This window comes from Podarcis liolepis, assembly GCF_965112155.1.
Source record: "Podarcis liolepis genome assembly, chromosome: 11".
Taxonomy (NCBI): domain Eukaryota; kingdom Metazoa; phylum Chordata; class Lepidosauria; order Squamata; family Lacertidae; genus Podarcis; species Podarcis liolepis.
This window is the reverse complement of record NC_139565.1, coordinates 37,238,584-37,260,278: the sequence shown is the minus strand read 5'-3', so window position 1 is coordinate 37,260,278 and position 21,695 is coordinate 37,238,584. Positions and strand designations below refer to the sequence as shown.

General features: G+C 45.9%; 1 protein-coding gene and 1 long non-coding RNA gene across 3 annotated transcripts in view; one reads left to right on the top strand and one right to left on the bottom strand.

The window, feature by feature from the left end:
* LOC310688739 overlaps positions 1–17,374 on the bottom strand; it is a 34,154-nt gene extending 16,780 nt beyond the window's left edge. For both annotated transcript variants that reach the window (XR_014517117.1, XR_014517118.1), the window contains exon 1: positions 14,304–17,374. This is a non-coding gene — a long non-coding RNA (uncharacterized lncRNA). The remainder of the gene's footprint in view (positions 1–14,303) is intronic.
* OTP (orthopedia homeobox) lies at positions 4,566–14,280 on the top strand. Its single transcript, XM_083465515.1, has 3 exons — positions 4,566–4,900; positions 5,590–6,020; positions 13,581–14,280. The coding sequence occupies exons 1-3, from the start codon at positions 4,864–4,866 to the stop codon at positions 14,109–14,111; spliced, it is 999 nt and encodes a 332-aa protein (XP_083321641.1). The 5' UTR covers positions 4,566–4,863; the 3' UTR covers positions 14,112–14,280.
* Positions 17,375–21,695: the final 4,321 nt, after the last annotated feature.

Sequence of the window (21,695 nt, the reverse complement as noted above, 5' to 3'; positions counted from 1 at the left end):
TGATTTGTTTTCTGCAAGCAAATGGAGCCGAGGCGCGCGCACCCCCCTTCCCAAAAGTGGGCTTGTAATTTGCAAGGAATTAAAATTGATTCTTTTCATCAGGCAAAGAAAATAGGAAAATGTGAGATCGTTAATTATGGAGGGAGACGCTTTCTCATTAGAGGCAGCGATGTTACCATTCAGCATTTAAATAGCGGCAATGTGAATAATAATTATCATAACGTGTCATATTTCAGCCCTGAAAAGACACACTTGCTCCCCCAACCCCCGAAAACACGCGCGCGCACCAAATTGCATCCTCCAAAATTAAAGAAAACAAAACCGTCGGCTAAAAGGAGGGAAATACGCCCCCTAAATCCTAAACGAATTTATTTCAAAGGGGAACTTCTTTCCACCCTAAGGATGCAGAGCAAGGCAAGAAACTCCTGTGTGGGAAAGAACTTCCGCTGACCAGCCTGTTTTTGAACAGAAGTGATAACCAGCTATAAAGGGGGGACGACGACAAGAAAGGCAAAGGAGGGGGGGCAGCTTCTGTTAAGTGCGCAAAGCAATTAGGAAGCCAGGCAGAGTCGCTTCCTGGGTGTCTGCCGCTGTGCCAAAGGCGCCTCGAAGATGCAAATAAACAAGTGGACCCCCCCTCCGCATCCCAGCCCGTGCTCCCCCCCTTATTTGAGTCCTTTGGAAATCAGTGGTGGGATCGAGGCCTTAAGGGGGCAAGGACAATAACCCCAGATCTGGGTCAAAATGGTGCGTGTGTGTGAAACCCATCCTCTTTCTGTTGCGGCCGCGTCTGAGGAGCCCCTGAAGGTGGCACTTCCAGAGTCCCCTCCCCAACCCTCCTCTTCCTCCAGGCCGCAGTTGACGGCGGCGCCTCTCTATCTGCGATGTCTATTTCTGTTTCCCCACCCCTGCCGACCCCCAAAGCGGCCCTCGGCCTCCCCTCTCCGCCTCCAGCTGTGTCTGGACATGCCCCCCTCCCTCTCCACGGCTTGGCCGACTGGAAGCAGCGGCGGCAGCAGGCGGCGCGCAGGGGGAGAGGAGGAGGAGGAGGAGGAGGACACCCCAAAGCGGGGATGATTTCCCGGCGCCCAGCCCTTTTGGCAGGGGCACTCTTGTACAAAATTCAATCTCTCTTTTTTATGAGGAGTAAACCGCCTAAATAAATTTTATTAGGGGCAAGCAATATGTTCCCTGGTCGTTCCCTTTGTTCCAGTCCTACGTGTGTGTAACAATCTAAAACCTATTTATGGAGGGAAAATCGCCGGATCCGTCATAGAAAATCCTTTTACTTGGCTCTGAAGTGATTTTCTGAAGAACACTCTTGTCATGGTGGAGATTTTGGGGGCCATTGTGCTAAGCCGTGCCTTGTTAGGGACTTCACTTTGCCTGATCAGGTGGGAAATACCTTCCATTATCCAAGGAATGGGCCTGACTGGCACTTTTCTGGCTTGCTGGGGGGGGGGGGTGAGGAAGTAGAGAAGAGGGAGGGAGGTGGGCGGTGGGGGAGGGGGGAAAGATGACGAGGGGCTGGGAGATCTTTGTAAATACATCTCCGGCTCAGCCCAGGTGGAATCCAATTCTCCTCCAATACTCTTGGATCCAAGAGGCGGAGAAGATGAAACGTGTGTGTGTGGGCGCGCGCGTTTTACATAGAGAAAAATCAAGAATATTTTCACTCTGACAAGCGTCTAGTCCCGGTTTCCCCCTCCCCTCCTCCTCCTCCCTCCCGATTTCCATTCTTTTCTTCCCTTTTCTCCCTCTCACAGCCTCCTCCTCTCTCCCCTCCTCCCCTCCCATGAAGCCCCCCGCAAGCCCATCGCGCTTTGAAGCCTCGGAAGGAATGATTTAGTTTGTTTATCCTGCTATAAAAATCAAGAGCAATAGAAAAGTCATAAAAGGGAGCGCGCCATCCATCACGCCGCAGCCTTGTTTTCCCGCGGCTCCTAAGCGAGATGGATAAGCCGCGGGTCCCAGCCCCTTGTTAAGCGCGATGATGGGGCTGCCCATTAACTATTACGCCCTTTATTTATCGACTTGAAAGGCGCACGCCGAGCCAGCCGAGCTCAGGATCTCGTGGAAGTTGGCAGATTTTTTGGGGGGGGACTGAGGGGCAGAGAGATATGGAGCACCCCCACTTCCCAAAAAGGCAAGGAAGGGAAGCCACCCTTGGAAATGTGCTAGGCCACTAGAAACAGGACGAAGCGAGGCAGGAGGGCACTGCGGGGGGTGTGGGTGTGTCTGGGATCAGCTGGGAATAGTCTTGGGGAGAGAGAGAGCGAGAAAGAGAGGGAGAGAATTGGGCAAAACTATTCCGGCTCGTGAGATGCGCTGTCCAAAAGGTGGAGTGTGTGCCGCCCAGCAAGACTGAGACTCCCGGGGATTAGCTGCCCAAAGTGGCCACCTGCCCTTTCCACTAGGCAGGCAGGCAGACAGGCAGGCCACTCGGTGGGGGTAGGGGGGAGCGAGCCAAGACCATCGGCTGCCCCTTCCACAACCCTCCTGCAGGCTTACTCCCGCTCCCCTTGTAAAGTGGGCATCGCGGGGAGCTTGGTCTGCTTCTTTTGTCTTTTCCGGCTGGTGATGGTTAGCTACTTTGGGGAGATTGGAGCAGCAGGGCCTTCTCTCCCCCCCCCCCGCGCCCACCCCCTTGCTCTCGGGCTGGGCTTGCTGCTTCCAAGTCTTCCAAACAGGGCCGAGAGGCGGGCAGCCCTTCACGCTCTCCAGCCTGACAGCGACCCCTTGAATGGGATCATCGACGGGCTCGCCAGGCGCTCAACTGCCCCACAGCTCGCTCGGCCGCCTCCTTTGTCTCCCCTTTTCAGTGCCAGCCCGAAACCCACCACCCCTGCGTTGCCAGCAGGAAAGGAAAAGCGGGGAGGGGGTTAAGAAACCCCAAACACAAAGGCCGAGCAATGTTTTGTGGGTGTCCGTCGCGCGGCGAAGCAGCAGCAGCAGCACCACCAACAATAATCAAAAAAGCCATTCGCCCGGTTATTACTGAGCAGAGAGAATCTCCCAGGTGAATTCCCCACCCCCACCCATCTTCGCTTGCTCGTGTGTGTGTGTGTGTGTGTGTGAGCTTTATTTGCACTACATGAATAATCTTAATTGCATCACTCTCGAATTAAAAATCAATGTTAATCAAGCTGGAAGAAGGAAATATCAGTTTTCATTGTGCCTGGCCTAGATGGCAATTCCAGCCCCCCCCCCCTTTGGAGAATGGGGCGGGGAGAGAGAGAGAGAGAGAAAAAGAATCAAATAACTTTAAAAGGCCATTCTGTTCTGCTACAAATACAATTGAAACGGATTGTTTAGGAGCGGATCAGAAACGGTACAGAATTTTGCACTTAATTTCCTCCGTTATCATTTACAATAAGAACCTCTTGCCTTGACAGCCAAGTCTAAACAGTAGTAAATTAGTACAAATTTATACTGATTTTACTCTAATAATCGTAATAAAAGCTTATAGATTTGGCACTAATTACATAAATGCCTAATGATCTTGAAAATTACTCTGGTTAGAAATATATTACTAATCTAAACTTTGTTGTTGGCTGGCTTTGAAAAATCAGAACATTAGAAATGGTTCGCTTCCCTTGTGCAAAGCACTTGAAATTGTTGGGATAGTTTAACATATTCAAGAGGAAAATAATGTTTTGTTTTGTTTCTTTTTGTAAAAAAAAACCATTCAGCTTTATTTACTGTCTTAAACTGAGTTTGGAGACAAGCTGAACTTAGAAACTTTCTCACACGCCCAGGTGAATGAAGGAGGCGCCTGGAGGCGCTGCCTTCTCCTTAAACCAAGACAACTGCTGGAATTATTCCTGTTTTATACAAATATGTAATTCAGCGGATTGAGATCCTTGTGGGGATTTGGGGGGCGGGCGGGGAGGAGGAGGGATGAGGAGGAAAGACTGCTGCAAAGATCCAGGTTACTACAGACGTTTCATTAGGGTCACACTCAGCTTTCCTCTCTGCTGCGTTTTCCAACCATCCCACATTAGTGGATGCACTTAAGTTTATACCTCACATTAGAAATCCTTAAATAAAGCCACCCAACACAATTTATCCCCAGAACAGATACACCCCCGTCACTCCACAGCTGTGCAGAATCTCTGTGTCCTTTTCCCTCGCTCTTTCCCTCCCGCAAACCCCAAAGCGACGGCAAAAGAACAGCAACAACACACCACAACGAAGACATTAAAAAGTGCCTGTGTGTGTAAGACGGTGGTGGCGATGGGGGAAAGGAACAGCACAACATACCAGCCATTCACTTCTGTGTGTCCCCCCCCCCCCCAGCCACCTATATTCCTCTTTTTATTGGGTTGGCTTTGTCAGTCATTTTCAACTAATTTGATCAGGAGGTCACTTTTGTTAAAAAAAGAAAGAAAGAAAAAATAAGAGGGGGGCGGAGGAGGCTGCCTCTCCGGCAATTCATCAGCGCGGGGCGGGAGAGAAGGCGAATGGCGACGGGGGCTTTAAAAGCCCAGCCCGCGCGGCTCGGCGCTGCTGCTGCTGCTGCGGCGGCTGGTGGTGCTGAGGCTGCGGGCGGGTGGAGCGGGGACTCTTTGGGTGCTGACATTTGCAGGCTGCCCTCCTGATTGGTCCCTTCGCTGAGCTGCTCACGGGTTCACTGAAGTGTTAAGCACCTCCCCGTCTCTCTAAAGGACATTATAATGCAAGAGACCCCCTTTTTAACCACACACCGAATTTTCTTTCATTTAGGCGATCTATATATAAATATATATCTATAAGCTTGAGAGAGAGAGAGAGATCCGGTGCAACTTTTTTTTCCCATAAAAAAACCCACCACCAACCGCTAAAATTTGGGGGGGTACAGCTTTCGCCCTGGAGCGGTGCGCGATGCTCTCTCACGCCGACCTCCTGGACGCCCGGCTCGGTGAGTTGCCCCCCAAAGCCTCTCTTCCCCCCCTCTTTCCTCCCTCTCCCTCGCCCCCAGCAGCACCTGCAGCCAAGGAAGAAGCCCCGGGCAGGAAATGGACAATTTGTGCCTGATTTTACCTTAATGCGACTAATTTCTTTAAAAGTAATTGTACTGTATTAAAGTTTGATTTGATTTAACGCCATCTTAAAAACAACAACAAACCGCCTATGGAATATGTAGATCCAAAAGCAGCAGTAGCGGAACTGGGGGGCCATTTCGTTTTAGGTTGGGGCCCCTCTCCCTCTCCTTTGTCTTCTTCCTGTTTTGTTTTTTATTTTCTTTAAGTCTCTCTTTTTTGGTCTTTTGAAATAACCCTGCATGTGTGGATCTAGTTTGCCTACCCTTAAGAAATAAATTGAGGCGCCCTTGGCTTTGGACAGGTGGATGTTCGGGAGCCTCTCCCGGCGAAGGCGCAAGGCGGCCCCCTCGGGCGAGGAGAGGGTGTCCGGGGGCGACTATCCAAGCGGGATGGCTCCCAAGTTCTTGGAGGGTGGGAAGGAGGCTGGGTGGGCCGGCCCGGTTCCTCCCCGTCGGGGGCCGGGTTGGCCTAGGGCGCTGGTGGACACCGTCCGGCCCGCCGGCCGGGGGTGGACCGTGGTGTGCGCCTAGCTGAATCGCGGCGGGCCGCTGCTTTGCCTCCGCAGGGATGAAAGACGCCGCCGAGCTGCTGGGCCACCGGGAGGCGGTGAAGTGCCGCTTGGGCGTCGGAGGCTCGGAACCCGGAGGCCACCCGGGCGACCTGGCTGCCAGCGGGGACTCGGTGGAAGGCTCCACGCTGCTGCCCGGCGACGACATCTCCGCCGTGGGCTCCACGCCCGGCGCGCTCTCGGTCGGCGCCAAGGACCCGGACAAGCAGCAGGGTCAGCCCGGTGGAGGCGGCGGCGGCGGCGGCGGCCAGAACCCCGGCCAGGCCGGCCAGCAGCAGGGCCAGCAGAAGCAGAAGCGGCACCGGACGCGCTTCACGCCCGCGCAGCTCAACGAGCTGGAGAGGAGCTTCGCCAAGACGCACTACCCGGACATCTTCATGCGCGAGGAGCTGGCCCTGCGCATCGGCCTCACCGAGTCCCGGGTCCAGGTAGGCGCTCGCCGTTTGTCCATCCACCGAGCGGCCAAGCCACCCACCTTCCTCCACTCTCCGACCCTCCATCGCCCACCCCGTCCAGGGACAGGGGGGGCCTTCCAGGCCAGGGGGCGCCCCGTCACCAGACCCAAAAGGAGGGTGGCGGGACTTAAACGTTACTACTCCGCGCTGCTTAATTAGGGTCATTGAGCTCCCCTGATTAGGGACCGAGGGCTAGCTAATCAAATTCCTCACGGAAAGGATTTTCAATCATGCAAGGGAGGCGGGAGTTCGAACTTGTGGTTTTCGTTTTGTTTTAAAGTTGTCTCAAAAGTGAGAAAGGGCTGCTGTTGTTTCTCCAGTCTAGAGACGCGAATGCAGCAATTTCATAAAACGGCACCAGCTAAAAGCAATGCTTTCGATGGCCCAAAGCGAAGCCTTCCCATTAAAAGAATAAAATAAAATAAATATCCTGCCCTCCGCTCCATCACAGCACTGAACAGCACAGACGCTGCGTTACAAAACTTAGTTTATTTGAAGCGGCCTGGGAATTTCGCTGCTGTACATTCAGTGAACGCTACAACGCTTCGAGATCGATTTCTAAGGCAACAGACTGGCACTCCGATCCCAAACACATTGCTCGATTTCACTAAGCAAGGAAGGCGTTTGAGGCAGCAGTGTAAGAAATATTTTCAAAGAGCCTTAAAAACCCAAGGCAGAGAAAGCCTTTGCTAGAAGTTTTAATTTTAATTTTATTAGCGTTTTATGTTAAGGAGTATTAGCAAAAACAACTCTCTGTTTATGAACAAACGCATTGGACGCATTATAGAAAAGATGAAATAATTTAAGAGAAGTATAACAAATCTCTTTTTTGTGGTGAGGTAATATTCAATTTCAGCACACATTTGTCCCACTCTTTAAGAAAACAAATCATTTTTGTGTTATCTTCCTGCTTCGCATACTGGGAGGTTTGAATTTATTTCAGTCCGATTAGTTAAAATGACTCTGCGCTGTCCTCAGTCCTGAACTTTCCCTTTCCTTGGTTCTTTCTATTTTGATTATTCTGATTGAAATCGCTGATATCGAAAAGGAAAAATGTATTCTTTAAAAAAATCTTAAAGTGGAATCAAATTTATCTGGAGGCATTTGCATTTTAGATATTTTTTTTAAGGCACTAATTAAATGCTGCTGACTCCAATACCATCATTTTAGTTTGATATCATTAACAGGTTTATGAGGAACTTAATTACAGGGAAATCAATGAGATTTCTCTCTGTATAGAGAGAATAGATGTGTATGTACTTCGTGAGTTGAAATCCTCTCTAATTAATTTAGCCAGAACTAAAGAACGCCAAGCAGATAAATGCAGAGGAAATCTAGAAACAACACTTTTAAATCCCAAGGAGGACTTCTGTGTTTGCGTTCAACAGAGTTTCTGTCACCTATAAAAAGTGCATTAATATTATCTATTAGATTAGAAAACACTATAATGGGGAGTCTTCCAGAAAAATTGTTACGCATGCCCAAACCAAACCAATTTAAAAACCAAACCAATGCTAAAACCCGAAAGCTACCGCAATTCTTCTCTGAATTTATATATATTAGATAAGTTATACAGATTTATTCAACCCGTGTAGAACGTTAATTAGTTTAAATTTAAAATGAAATCTGGTTACAAATAAAATATAATTGAACAACTAACTTGGAAGGAATAAAGGAAAAGAGCAGGAAGCCTATTAAACTCCACTGGGTTTCTCCAAAGGTTAATAAGCAATTTCATTATCAGGAATGTGATGAACGAAACAAAATGCATAATATAGAATGGAAATAGCGATTATTCACCCGCTTCCTCTCCCCAGTGGTGGAAATCCGTAGAACTAAATGATAATGGGATCCTGGCCCTACAACGATTTACAGATAGTAAACGAAATTACGGAGAATGAACAGATGCATACGATCTTATTTTGGGTTAATTAATTAATACAGAATAATTACCTCGCTTCATTTACAATTGCTAACGCAAAATAAAACTCTCCACTTCAACATAAACAAGTGCTTTTCAAAGACCCCAGTCGCGATTAAAACAGTGATAAGGATTGTTATTCCATTTTAAATCATATTGTTTCTTGCCTTTCCTTCGAAGGTAAGCGTGCGTCAGATGGCGACCCGAGGTCGCTTACAGCCTGAAACTATCCATATTTTTACCCCCGTGGTTTTACAGCCTTACTTGTAAGTAAGTCGCGTTCACCTCAGTAGGACTCACCTCCAAGTGAAATGGGGGGGGGAGCATTTTAATGACCTCAGCATAATCCTACACGCTGCTAATAGCTACGGGCGGCTGAATAGAAACAATTTAATCGAGTGGCAATTTAAATATTCTTTACAATAATGTTCTGCAGTTTAAAAAGTAATCAAATCAACATAACCTTCTTAATTAACACTTCAGAATGATTAACATTGTGTAAGCTTGTGCAAAAATAAATTATGGGAAATGTATTTACTTCCCAGTTCATTGTATTCTTGCTACTTGACCAAATGGAAATGAAAGAGTAATGGATGGGTTTATGGTCTCGTTTACACAGCCTTTGCGGCGCGTAGGGGGCTCCACATTGATCCGGGAATGCTCCACACGCCCGCCTTTCGAGCTGCTCTCTATGCACCATTATATGCAAGAATAAATTATATTTTTTCTCACTTTCCTGTCTTCTACATTTTAAAAACCTACCCCTGCTTTGTCGAAAAGGCCTATCCCACGCCTAAGCTACCACTTTGCGCTCGCTCGCTCTCTCCCCCCCCCGCCTCTTTCCAGACCGGGTGTAATAAAACCATTCTTTTTATAGCATGCCATTATTAGAAACCAATTTCAGAATTATTTATAACCTGGAATGGCTTATTAAGCAGCAATGCGAGAATCATGCAAATGACAGCGATCCAATGCAATATAATAAGCATAATCATTAGTCTCTCGCGCTGATTAATTAACTTTCAATATTTTATTTACATAAAAAGCAAATCAGTGAAATAACTTCTGCACAGCCAGGCTTGCCTTTCAATATTTTACACCAACCTAAAAATAATGTGCTGAGACTCCATTGACCGTGTCCCCCCGCGCTGGCCGTGTCACCTGCCACATCTTAATAGGGGACAAGCTGAGAGTATTTTCTAGTTTTCTAATGGAATGAGAAATTGCATTTTCTTCCTCTCCCAGTAACTATTAAAGCGTAATGAATTCGGCCTAGAGTTCACGGCTGGCTGATCGAAATGAACCTGAAATCTGAGCTTTAATGCAGCTCCCCAGATTTCCTACCAAATCTTCGCATTAATCATCCGCTGGATTCCAATGAGATCTTCATAAAGCTTTGTGAGAGGAGGGGGTTGGGGTGGGGAGAGAAAGGAAAGTAATATCCTCTCCCCTTTTTTCTTCCCCATTTATAGCTGGGGAATTAAACGGGCTATATATTTCCAAATACATTTACAGTATGTCTATATTACTGTAGCAGCAGGTATCATGAAAGTAGAGTTTGAAATTGCAAACTCCATTAGACCCTCAGTGTTGTATTAATAATGTTGGGCGGTGGGGAAGCAGAGGGGGAGTCGCTGCGTTTTCTGATCGCAGCCGAAGTTGCCCAAATGCCTGTGGCTAATATATTTCCAGCTCCGAGTTGTCATGTGCGCCTTTTCAAAACCTCCCTCAGGTTCTCTCTCCCTTTTAATCTGTCATGCACCGGTTTCCAAGTGGATACGTTCACATTTTCAAAAGCATATGCGCCGTCGCTCTGAAGTGAGGCGATGACGACCTGATGGAGATTCTTTTACAACCCCAGTAAACCATGACACATAAAAAGATTTTGTGGCCACCATTTAACTATTAACCCTAAAACATAATTGAACACGACTTTTCTCCGTCTCTCTCCCTCTCATCTTTTTCTTCCTGCCTTCCTTCCTATTATTATTCCTATAACATTTAAGTCCTTAACAGCTGTTCCTTCTTGCTAATGGCCAATCGCATTTCCCTGTATAAATTGAAGGGTTTGAAAGAATGCGGCGGTGCTCCGGAGCCTCTCAAATCCGTAGAAGGCTTGTAGACTGTCCCTAAAGCGGAGTAGGCACAAGAGCTCGGAGCGGCCCCATTCCAGAGTGGCGTGGCAACCCAGTACGCCCACCGCCCGCAAATAAGACAAGGATCTTTGTTACTAAAGCGCACACAGACGGTTCTTAAAACAAAAGGTTGGAGTGGGACAATAAATACTAAAACCGATTTGGAATTGTTACGGAAATTCCTGGTTCAAAGACTGGAGCTTGCGTCCCTTATTAAAAAAGCAAAGCAACCAAGTGGGGTGTACACCATGTACCCAGATTTGACTCTGGGTAGGGCCCAGCCCAAATACGCATCTCCATTCTGCCCCCCTTTTGCGCTGCAAAAGTTCCTGCCCTTTCACGAATCTTTTTTACGCATCAACTTGTGGCGGCGGCAGCGCTGTGGCCGGGGTAAAACAGAGCAGGGTAAGACAGTGCAAAGAGAGAAAGGGGTCGAGGCAGAAGAAGATATAGGCTGGGAGAGAGCTGGAGAGAACCACCAAGCTAAAGAATATTCCCACAGAGAAATAAATGAATACCAGGCCAAGTCACTTATTAAGAACCAGTAATATTTACATATACAGTACATGCAAAATTGTGTATATTCGCGTGACATATACGTTCATGTAATTAACTCGACTGCAGTAAAACCAAAAATACCAACGTTGTCTCACGATAGCTGCGCCGCGCGATCCTAAGCATGTTTACTCGAAAGTAAGCCTCACTGAGTTCAATGGAGGTATTCTAAGGCTAGGAGTGTGCGCCATTCAGTTCAGGGGGGGGGGTACATCAGAGGAAACCTGCATAGGATCACGGTACCCGCCTCAGTTTGCTTTTCTATCCAGCCAAGTCCCGCTTGCTCATATTCAAAAGCCTACTTATAGTGCAATACTAAGGATGTTTTTCAGACGTTGAGTCCCACTAATTTATGAAAGTCTGATACCAGGTCAAGTATGCTTAGCGTTCGAGTCTTGTTTATGTATGCTTAGTATTTGGACACTTGGGAAAGGCCTAATTTTTTTAAAAAGCCGAGTTGAATGGCTCAGTAGAAAATGAAAAGCTGCTGACACAAACGAGTTCAACGTTTGGTGGAGCTGACAGAAGCTCGGTTGATTAACTAAGGCATCAGAATGAATATCTAAAGCAAAATGCTCCACAATTATTGCAATGGCAGCTCACTTGAAGTAATGATTTAATGCATCTTTGTTGCATCTCCTTAATGAGGTACTTGAGCTTCACCACAAGTCAACTGCAACACAAAAACTTTAAAATATATATTTAAAGCTCAGCTTCTCAGTAAGCAGCAATCTTTTCCAAGTAGTCACTAATCTGGCTTTGTTTCCAATTACATTATATAAATTATTTCTTTTGGGGAAAAGTTTCCCTTATGTCTTATTTACATTTACAATATGAATATTCCTCATGCCTTGAAGTAGGAAGAAAAACATATGAAAACACCAATTATTTCACTGGGAAGTATGGCATATTCAGTGCTTTCAACTTCTGGTACTCAGGTAGTAGGAATAACTCCTATTGGAAACCACTGCTAAGCACTAAAATAAAAATATAAATGTGTATGGGACCTCTACACATCTATCTGCAATGTATATTCAGAGTGTTCCACATATCTGTAACAAAACACACTTATTTGTTTGACCCCAGTAGAGAGATCAATACACAGCTTTCTCCTGTTCATCCATATCCCCTTGCTGATCTAGGCTCACATATGCAACAGATGCTATGTGTATGGATCCTGTGGCTGGATGCTTTAGGGCAGCAACAGTGGTTGCATGTGGTGATTCCCAACCATTGGTACCAAATGCAGGGTTCTCAGTAACCAGCATAGATAAAATATGGATGCCAATTGCAGATGAGTATGCATCTTCCATATTGTCTGTTGATGTATTCAAATCAGGATACAAAATATACACATATCTAGCCTCACATAAACACACACACATACATGCATATGGGTAGCTAAAATGTACTTCTATATGCAAAAGTCCTTGTAAAGACGGGGAAAGAATGCAGTCCATATTCCAATTTATATATTTGTTCTAAGCATATGGAACTAATGCAAATAAGGGGTGGATACTTTTAAAACTATTACAAGAAACACAATCTTCTGGTGCATTAAATGAACATGCCTACAGATGCATCTCTTGCTCATAAATATTTTATAGCTTATATTAACGTACTTATCTTGATTATATTTCTTGGATATCCTTCATAAGATATCCCATTAGATTATTTAAAAGTGTTGTAGATTTAGTGAACTCAAGTGGTTAGTGAAGAACTTTTCTACAATCTCAGTCAGAAACCAATTTAACCTGAACTTAAGTTAAATCACTGAAACTAAAGAGCCCACATGGCTTGTGAATTCAGCTACTACTGAACACCTAGTTCAAATGTGAGGAATGGAACTTGTGTGTAAGTCTGAAGGTAAATGTGCATATTTGAGAAAAAACACAATGACACCGTTCTCTAAATATGTTTTCTTTGAAATATTTCACCAATGATTTTGGTGCAAATCTCAAGAGTGCTTAGGATGAGGTACTAGAAGAACCACGAAAGTCATGTCATTCACATTGTCTTAAACACAAGTTTTGCACAACTTGTTTATGCATCAGGGTATTAATTAGACTGCTAGCTCCAGAAATAAGAGGTACGATTGTAGCTTAATTTTTTTCTTTTGTGCCTATGGTCACATAGTAGGCCTCCCAAACTAGATATGAGTATAGATGCTTAAGAAAAATTATTATAAAATCTAAACATTACTACAAAAATAGTAACAGCAGTAGCAAACTCACAATAGTAAAATAACAGATTATTGGTACCAGAGTAACAACTTTATTTTCTACTGTTTTTCCTGGGTTCTATCAGGGGAAACGGCAGGGTATAAATAAATATATAATAATACTATTTCAAAGGGCTAAAATCTAAGGATTGTAAATACAGTATGCCAGCTCTTTTATTTTATCCCTCAAGCCATCTGTGTCCAGAGTGGGGCAATGTTCCGCCTCCTCCTCCACCACCACCACCTTTAAAAGAGTATTCTCCCTTTTGTTCCCAATGGAAATGGAATAGTTGCCCTTATTTTCTCCCTTCACTTATGCTCCCTTATTTGTCAATGGAACATTAGGGGTCGGTTTCGGAGGAACCGTGGCGAGGCTGAAGGAAACAAGGCAGCGAAAGTCCTTTGCGTTAGGAGCAATGATAAAATACCAGTGCGTAAAAACCCATATTTTAGCCGGACAGCAGGACAGGCACGATACGTCTGTATCCACACACAGACGCCTTCTTCCCCCCTCCTGACAACTCCATCTTCGCCTTTAGGGCCTCCAGCCAGAGGCGTGGGCCCTCAGAGAGGCGGGTGGCGGAGGGACGCGGGGCCTGTTCAAGCGCTTTGCCCGGAGAGCCACTCTAACCGGCCTCTCTTTTCTCTGTCCTTCCCCCCACTTGTCCTTTCCTTCCCCGCCGGCGACGACGGGCGGCCAGGTGTGGTTCCAGAACCGGCGGGCCAAGTGGAAGAAGCGCAAGAAGACGACCAACGTGTTCCGCGCCCCCGGCACGCTGCTCCCCACGCCGGGCCTGCCCCAGTTCCCCTCCGCCGCCGCTGCCGCCGCCGCCGCCATGGGCGACAGCCTCTGCTCTTTCCACGCCAACGACACGCGCTGGGCCGCGGCAGGCATGCCGGGCGTGTCGCAGCTGCCCCTGCCGCCGGCGCTGGGCCGGCAGCAGGCCATGGCGCAGTCGCTGTCGCAGTGCAGCCTGGCGGCGGGGCCCCCGCCCAACTCCATGGGCTTGTCCAACAGCCTGGCGGGCTCCAACGGCGCCGGCCTGCAGTCGCACCTCTACCAGCCCGCCTTCCCCGGGATGGTCCCCGCCTCCCTGCCCGGCCCCAGCAACGTGACGGGCTCGCCGCAGCTCTGCAGCTCCCCGGACAGCAGCGACGTGTGGCGGGGAACCAGCATCGCCTCCCTCCGCCGAAAGGCGCTAGAGCACACAGTCTCCATGAGCTTCACCTAATGGCGTCTCCTTCCCGCCTTCCCAGCCAGCCAGCAGCCTGCCCCCAGCCGCGCCTCCCGCTTTCCCGCCCTTTTTGCTTCTTCTAATTCCTCCTCCTCTTCTTCTTCACCTCAGCCCTGCCCTCACTCCCCACTCCCGCCATTTTTTTTTGTACTTAAAAGAGGGAGGGGGAAAACACAACAAAACACTTACCAGGGAGTCGACTCAGGATCAGAAGTGAGTGGACTGGTTTGCGGGCAGAGTTTAAGCGTGGTCGTCCAAATAACACGACCCAGGCAAGCGCACGCACACATAAAAACATACAGACAAGGAACACGCTCACCCCAACCGCCGCCTACTGTGCTCCAAGGGCGGAAACACAATCGACGTGTGTCTTCATAAGGATTTGAGAGATACTCAACCTGACAAAAGGACTCGTTGGATCTCCTTTAATTTACCCCCACCGAGTTCCAAGCCCCGCACAGCCAAATTCAGATCCAGGCATCTGTTGGGCTTTTATTTTTTTATACAAAACACCAAAACAAAAACCCACCTCATGTAGAAAGACAGTATACAATGTGTGCATGTGCGTGTACAAATAAAGATGAAAGTTGGTTGCAGGGGTTTTGATAGAAAGGTTTTCTTAACGGGCAAGTTTGGCCTTCGGGTGGCTGCGAGGCAAGAATAGTGGTCAGGATGTGAAGCGTGAAGGGGAAATTGAACCGATTTTGATAAAAGCATTTTTAAGCGAATTTTTTGGGGGGCGGGGGAGGGATTCAAACGATTTTTAAAAAAGAACCCACTCCAAACACTTCCTATTACTCTTTTTTCTTTTATTGGGCGTTTTGATTTCTTTGTTTCGGTTATTGCTGTCCCTCCAGTTTCTCTTGTTGCCCTCCCTCTCCGAGCAGCAGGCTGATAGATAGATGCCTGGCGCACGTGGACTTGAGACATCTCCAACCTGGCAAAGACTTTGTACAGATAAAACAATCAGCTATTTTTTTCTCCCTTTCTGCATGTGCTGGTCCAATCCCAGAGAACAGAAGCTATTTCGAAGAATGAACAAACAATGTGAAATAGGATGTTTTGTGTAGATAAAGCATTCTTGTTACATACTGGTCGATTTGTGATATGTTAAAAGAAAAAAGAAAAGAAAAGAAAACTTACTGTCTGTGCTTATTTATTATGGAATTTTGGGTTTCTTAATAAATGTTTGAGGCTACTATAAAGCATATGATTTGACTTTTGCCAACAAGTTTATATATCAAGTTAATGTAAATGGATAAATAAAATCATTTTCAATATGTGATAATGAGAACGATGGTGTGGCTTGAGATAAGAGGTGTTTTAAACGAGAGAAGAAATAAGATACTTGCTACCTTATTTTAAAATTTAGGATCCAGCGAGGTGGGGGGGAGGGTTGTCATACATTTGGAAATAGTTTGCTTGCTTGAACTTTGCGATGAAGCACTTCATTTATTACAATTTGGATACTTTATGTGAATAAACTTTTTAATTTCTCTGCGTAAATGACCTTTTAACTCTCACGAGCAAGGTTATGATGACAATAGCAGCAGCAGCCGGAAGCAACTGAAGTTAAACCAAGTAACACACGATGTGTGTGTGCACGCGCCTGTGCTCGTGCCCGCACATCGAAGGACGGGAGAGAGTTACAGAGAAGGCAGCAAAAGTCTAGGGCCCTTTGTGTTGGCAACGTTTTGTAAGAAGTGACATCATTTAGTTGTTAAGCCAAAAGCAAAAATTTATCCGGCTAATTTCAAAGAAGCCCTTTCAGTTTCACAGAGAGAAGAGGCATGCACGGCTGACTGCAAGGAAAGTCCACAGATTTCTGACGGTAAAAATCTTAGCATTTTTATTTTTATTTTTTTGCCGAATACGAAGCCTGTGAGCTCCAAAAAGAAAAGAAATAAAAACACAGAAGCCCCAGTGTCGAACTATATGAAGCCAAAAAAAATTGCTAATAAAAATCTGAAAGGGCTGGTTAAGATTAAAGCAGCGTCCGGGTGTTTTCTTTCATCTCAGTTGACTAAAGGTTGTAGGCAGGGCGAAATGAAATTGACATGTATTTGGAGAAAGCAGAAGGTGCATTTTGCAATCTATCTTTTCGCCGGCTTTCAAATGAGCCGCTGTTATTGTTGCTGTGACTCACTAGACATGATCTTACGGCAGAGAAGACATTCGCTTCCCTTCCCTTCGCTGTTTGCAAACTTGGGCTCTGCTAAAGGGCAGAAGGTTGTCAAGCACCAGGTAGAAAAGGATGCTTCCTTTTTTTAATGCTTCACTCAGATCGTTTTTGTCTGCACATCAATTATAGATCTCTTAATTACACACAAGAGGGTGCCCAAGTCTGGAGCCTTTCACAGAAGGGCCCTTGGTTGCTCCCCAGTGAATTCCGCAGATGCTTCTTTAATTTAAAAATAAAATAAAAAAGAAGTCAATGATTAAAGGTCCAGGATGAGAAGGAAATCACTTTGGTGTCCTGAAGAAGGAGCCCTTTGGATAACGTAGGCACCCCAAATGCCATTTAAATGAAGCTCTAATTTAAAAGTGGTCACTCTCCAGGGTTACACCACAATGGCAAGAGAAAGGTATCATTCTTTAATATCAGTTTTGAGATTCAGCATTCACACAGGAGGTAAACATAATCAAATATCACATACAGATTAACGGATGATAATGTGCAATCATATGGAGCCATTTTGAAAATAATTTTTGAAAGCTCCCTCTTCTTCAAGCAAAAATATTAATCCTTTCTCCAGATGACACTAGAGCTCCACTGGCCCAGGAAATGAATACTCTTGAAATTTTTATTATGCCCTTTTGTTTGCGTTTTTGTTAAACTAGACTAGAATCTAATTTTCCCCCAGACAGTGAACTGAATGTATATTCAGTGACTTTAATTAAACATGCTGCATCACACCTATTTTGGTCTTGGGGATACATTTAGAGACAAATTTTGATTCTCTCATTGACTTCTAAGGTCTGTAGAGCCAGTCCCCATCCACTATGCACATGACCTCTTTTGTGTGTCTTCTATAATCTCAGTTGATATTAGAGATCTCAGATGGATCTATTTGATCCTTAATCTTAACATCCTTAACACCAGGGGCTTCAGAGAACATAACAGAGAGCCCTTATTTTAATACCCCCCAATTCAGTATCACTCCACATAGATGTCATCCTTCCATTCTGCCTTTTGTCTTTCAATCTATATCATAGTTTCCTTATGATGTGCTTCATGCCTTTAATTGAAATACAGTAGGTCTTTTATCTGCTTTATAATGTATTTTTCAAATAAAATACAATTCCCTCCCTCTCCATTTCTTGTTTGTTTGATGTTTCTGAGAGCAAGGAAGACCCTACTTCTGAGAATTTTTCTTCTCTTACAGATTTTGATTAATACTAATTTTTTATAAAGAGGACACAGGGTGTGTGTGTGGAGAAATGCTCTGATGGGTTAGTTGCTGCAGAGCTGGCCTCACATAGTGGCTAAGAGCAAGGTAGGATATGCCAACTCTAACCTCTGTCAGAACTGCACCAGGGCTGACCTTAGGCACAATACTGTTCTATTTGGGCCCTTTCACACATTAGGTGGAGGCAGAATGGATCAATTCAACTGGGATCTGCAGCCAGCTCAGCTTTCTGACTAGCATATTTGTAAGAGTTCCCAAATGCAGCTGTGTACAGTGGTACCTCGGGTTACATATGCTTCAGGTTACAGCTGCTTCAGGTTATAGACTCCGCTAACCCAGAAATAATACCTCAGGTTAAGAACTTTGCTTCAGGATGAGAACAGAAATCGTGGAGCGGCGGTGCAGCGGCAGCTGGAGGCCCCATTAGCTAAAGTGGTACTTCAGGTTAAGAACAGTTTCAGGTTAAGAACAGACCTCCAGAACGAATGAAATGCTTAACTCGAGGTACCACTTTATTGTATTTTTAAGTGGGCAATTAAAATATTAGAATATACCCAAAAAGTGACCCAAATCTGCAATATATATGGGGATAATAATGACATTAACTTGCTTTACTAAGATAACATAGATGAAGTGTTTGGATCCTAAAACCTCTATCAACATATCTAATGTTTGGGCAGCCCAACTTGAAAACCAGTTAAGTCACATGTGTTGGGTTGCGCTTGAGGCAAAGCAAATTGTCTTCATAAGCAAATAGTAGTGAGATGCATGTATTTCCACCACTGAAGTAAACTCATCCAATATTGGTTTAAATTCTAATGCTCCAATGCATCTAGGTTTTTGATGGACTTATTGAACTCACAGGTGGCTTGCTCTAGTTGTAAAAGAGTACATGGACAGCCATCCTTAACTCAGGGGTGTAGCATGGGGCGTAGGAGGGCCATGGCCCCCAGTGCACAATTTCGAGGGGTGCGAACTAGGTGTCCCCAAGGAGGCACAGCCTTTTGCAGGGATCCCTGTCCCACCCAAGCATATCCTGGCAGGCCCTGTCCCTGGCTTCCCATCCTTCCCTGCCTGTCACTGGGGGGTTTCAGGGTCTCAGAGCCAGTGGCGTAGCATGGGGGTGCAGGGGGGGCCGGCCACACTGGGCGCAACATCTGGGGGTTAGGGTTAGGGGGCGCAAATCCACGGGTTAGGGGGCCTTGCCTTGCCCCGGGTGCTGACAACCCACGCTACGCCACTGCCCAGAGCCCAGTCTGGCCTCACCACTGCATCCCCAACCCCCTTGTTGAATGGCCACCTGGCTCAGTATGCTCCTCGGACAGTGAGTGGGTACAGATGGAGGGAGACAAGCAAGGGGAAACCCCAGTATGGCCTAGCCTGGTGCTCCTCTACATGGGTGTCAGGGGCATTTGCCCACCAAGGGTCATGTTGATTGGCTGGGCTCCCCCCGCCACAGGTGGGCAGGCTCTGGTAGGGAGGTGTCACTCTGGCAGCACTGGCATTGAGGGCTGGTGTGGTGTGGTGGGCTCAGTTCACCCTCTGGACCCCACCAGGTGTGCCTGTGTGCACCCCAGGCACCAGCAAACCACGCTACGCCAATGCCTTAACCTGCTGGTTCAAGAGTGTGTCCTATTATCATAAACAGATACAATGTTAAGTAAGCTTAAAACTTAAGTGCTGGTCTTTTCATTCTTCTGAAATAAATCTGACTCCTCCATAGCCTAAACCTTTCAAAGGTTGAGCCAATGGTCTCCAAGCAGTGATAGTGTAGAGAATTATAGAGAACTGAGCCACACCAGCATAGAGGGTTCTTATGTAACCCGCTTTTGTCCTTCCATTTGTGCATAAGAGGCATGACTCACTTCACATTTAGGTGATCTCTGCAAATCTCCCACTGCTCCTTACCAAAGTGCAGCAAAGGTTGTTTACAAGCATGCTAATTTTACAGCCCTTTTATATAGCCTTAAGTGAGACAGGTTTATGATGTAGGCATGTAATAAAATATAGTCTACAAGAGGTTTTTTTTTTTTTTAAAAAACAACAACTCCAACATCAACCATGTGTTTTAAAGTGTTAGGTGGAAATGGGCTCTTAGGCTGGGAAGGGGGGTACCAATCCAAAAGGTCCAACTCCATTCACTAATGGAAATGTGGTAAAGCATTGCAAAGACTTCCACTTAATTATTCTTCCCAAAATATGCATCATGTTCTCGAGGGTTTAATGAAAAATGTCCTGGTTCTGAACAAAGCTGCTTGGCTTCACTTATCCTCAATGTAACATTTGTTTCCATGGCAATAGATGTTTGCCTTATATGAAGGCCTGGAAATTTGTGGAACCCGGTGGATCGGGGTGACCTGAAAAAGCTCTACATTTGCCTAGCATAGGGGAAGCGATGCACTTAGAACTGGAATGTGGGGAAAGAAAATAAGGCGAGTGCAACTTATGAGTAATAATTCCCAGAACAATTTTCCTTTACAAAGTGTTTACAAACTACATCGTATATATTCACAACAGCCTTGTAAGTCTCTTGTCTGACTGGTCATTAACTTCACTTTGCAGAGGAAAATGGAGGCTGCAATTCTAAACATGCTTACTAGGGTGTTGTTGGCATCTGTCTGTCTCAAGGGACAACTGGGTGAGCCTGCGGGGGTGAAGTCAAACCTCCGGAGATGCATTAGTAGTCCGGAAGTGACTTCTCTGGGGCGCAAGCCTGGGCAGTCAAAACAATAAGACCCCTTCTCAGTCTCGCGGATGAGGTCCAAAGGCAAGCAGAGCAATACAAATGGCACCAGCCTGGCTGCTGGAACTGCCAGAAGGAGGTGTACAAGATGCCATCCAACCGTCTTAGCGACTCCACCTTGGATTTGTCTAGGGTTTACTCCTTAGTCTTTTCTTCTCCTGAATATATCCCGCAAGGTAATGGATACGGATTTTTCCTCGGAGTTTACTTCCAAAGCCTTTCTCAAGAATAAGTATTGCCACAAGGCAGAGGAGGTTTAGGATCAGAGTTTTCCTTCTTCTAGAGGGGCTACTTTCCCATGTTAATGAGCCCCATCTGCGCGTACTAAGGTATATGCCCTATTCATCATAACAAGGCTTGCTTCTGAGTAAACAGAAATGGACTAGAACTGCATATCACAGAATCTGAATCCAGATCAAACTTCAGCAGTACAGTGGTACCTCGGGTAACATACGCTTCAGGTTACATACGGTTCAGGCTACAGACTCCGCTAACCCAAAAATAGTACCTCAGGTTAAGAACTTTGCTTCAGGATGAGAACAGAAATCATGCAGCAGTGGCGCGGCGGTAGTGGGAGGCCTCATTAGCTAAAGTGGTGCTTCAGGTTAAGTACAGTTTCAGGTTAAGAACAGACCCCTGGAACGAATTAAGTACTTAACCCGAGGTACCACTGTACAAACATTGGACTATGTGGAAGGTTACTTCACACTTGATTTGAATTCATTTAACTACTTGTGCTGTTTATTGTGATCATTTTTCTTTTTTATTCATCTTGTTGGTTTTATGGTTGTATCACGTGTTAATTAGCCACTCTGAAACGAAGGATGTAGATATTTTAAAAACACAGGTAAAGGCATTTTCATGTTGGAATATCTGCAAAACATATGTGTAGTAGATCATTCTGTGTGATTACCTCACCTGTGGGTTTGTTTTGCTTTGCTTTTGTTTTGCTTATGATTAATCTCAGCAGTCCTGAAGTTAAAGGCCTCAAGCATATTTCCATAGGGTGATTTGCTCACAAATGAGTGTCTTTTTCAAATGGCTAACCATAAAAAAACATTCTAACAATTATCAAATTACCAAAATAAACATAACAAATCACCAAAATAAACATATCAATAAGAGCTCACATACTAAGTGGAATCTTGGGAAGAACCCCATGGGCTTACTGAGTGGAAATGGGCAGGCTGCTTTCAGAGCTGGCAGAACACATTTTGATGTCCCCTGCTAGAAACTAACCATACTGCCTTGTCAGCATCGCCCTAGAGCCAGTGCACCAACTGGACTCATGCACCTCAACCCCGACTGGGCTAGGCGAGCTGGGTAGCACCGCCAGAGACCTCCTTTCTCACAGGAACAGGTCACAGTGCTGTGGACTCACAGTTTAGAGCTGAGAGCACCGGATTCACTGTCTCAATAATACAGTCG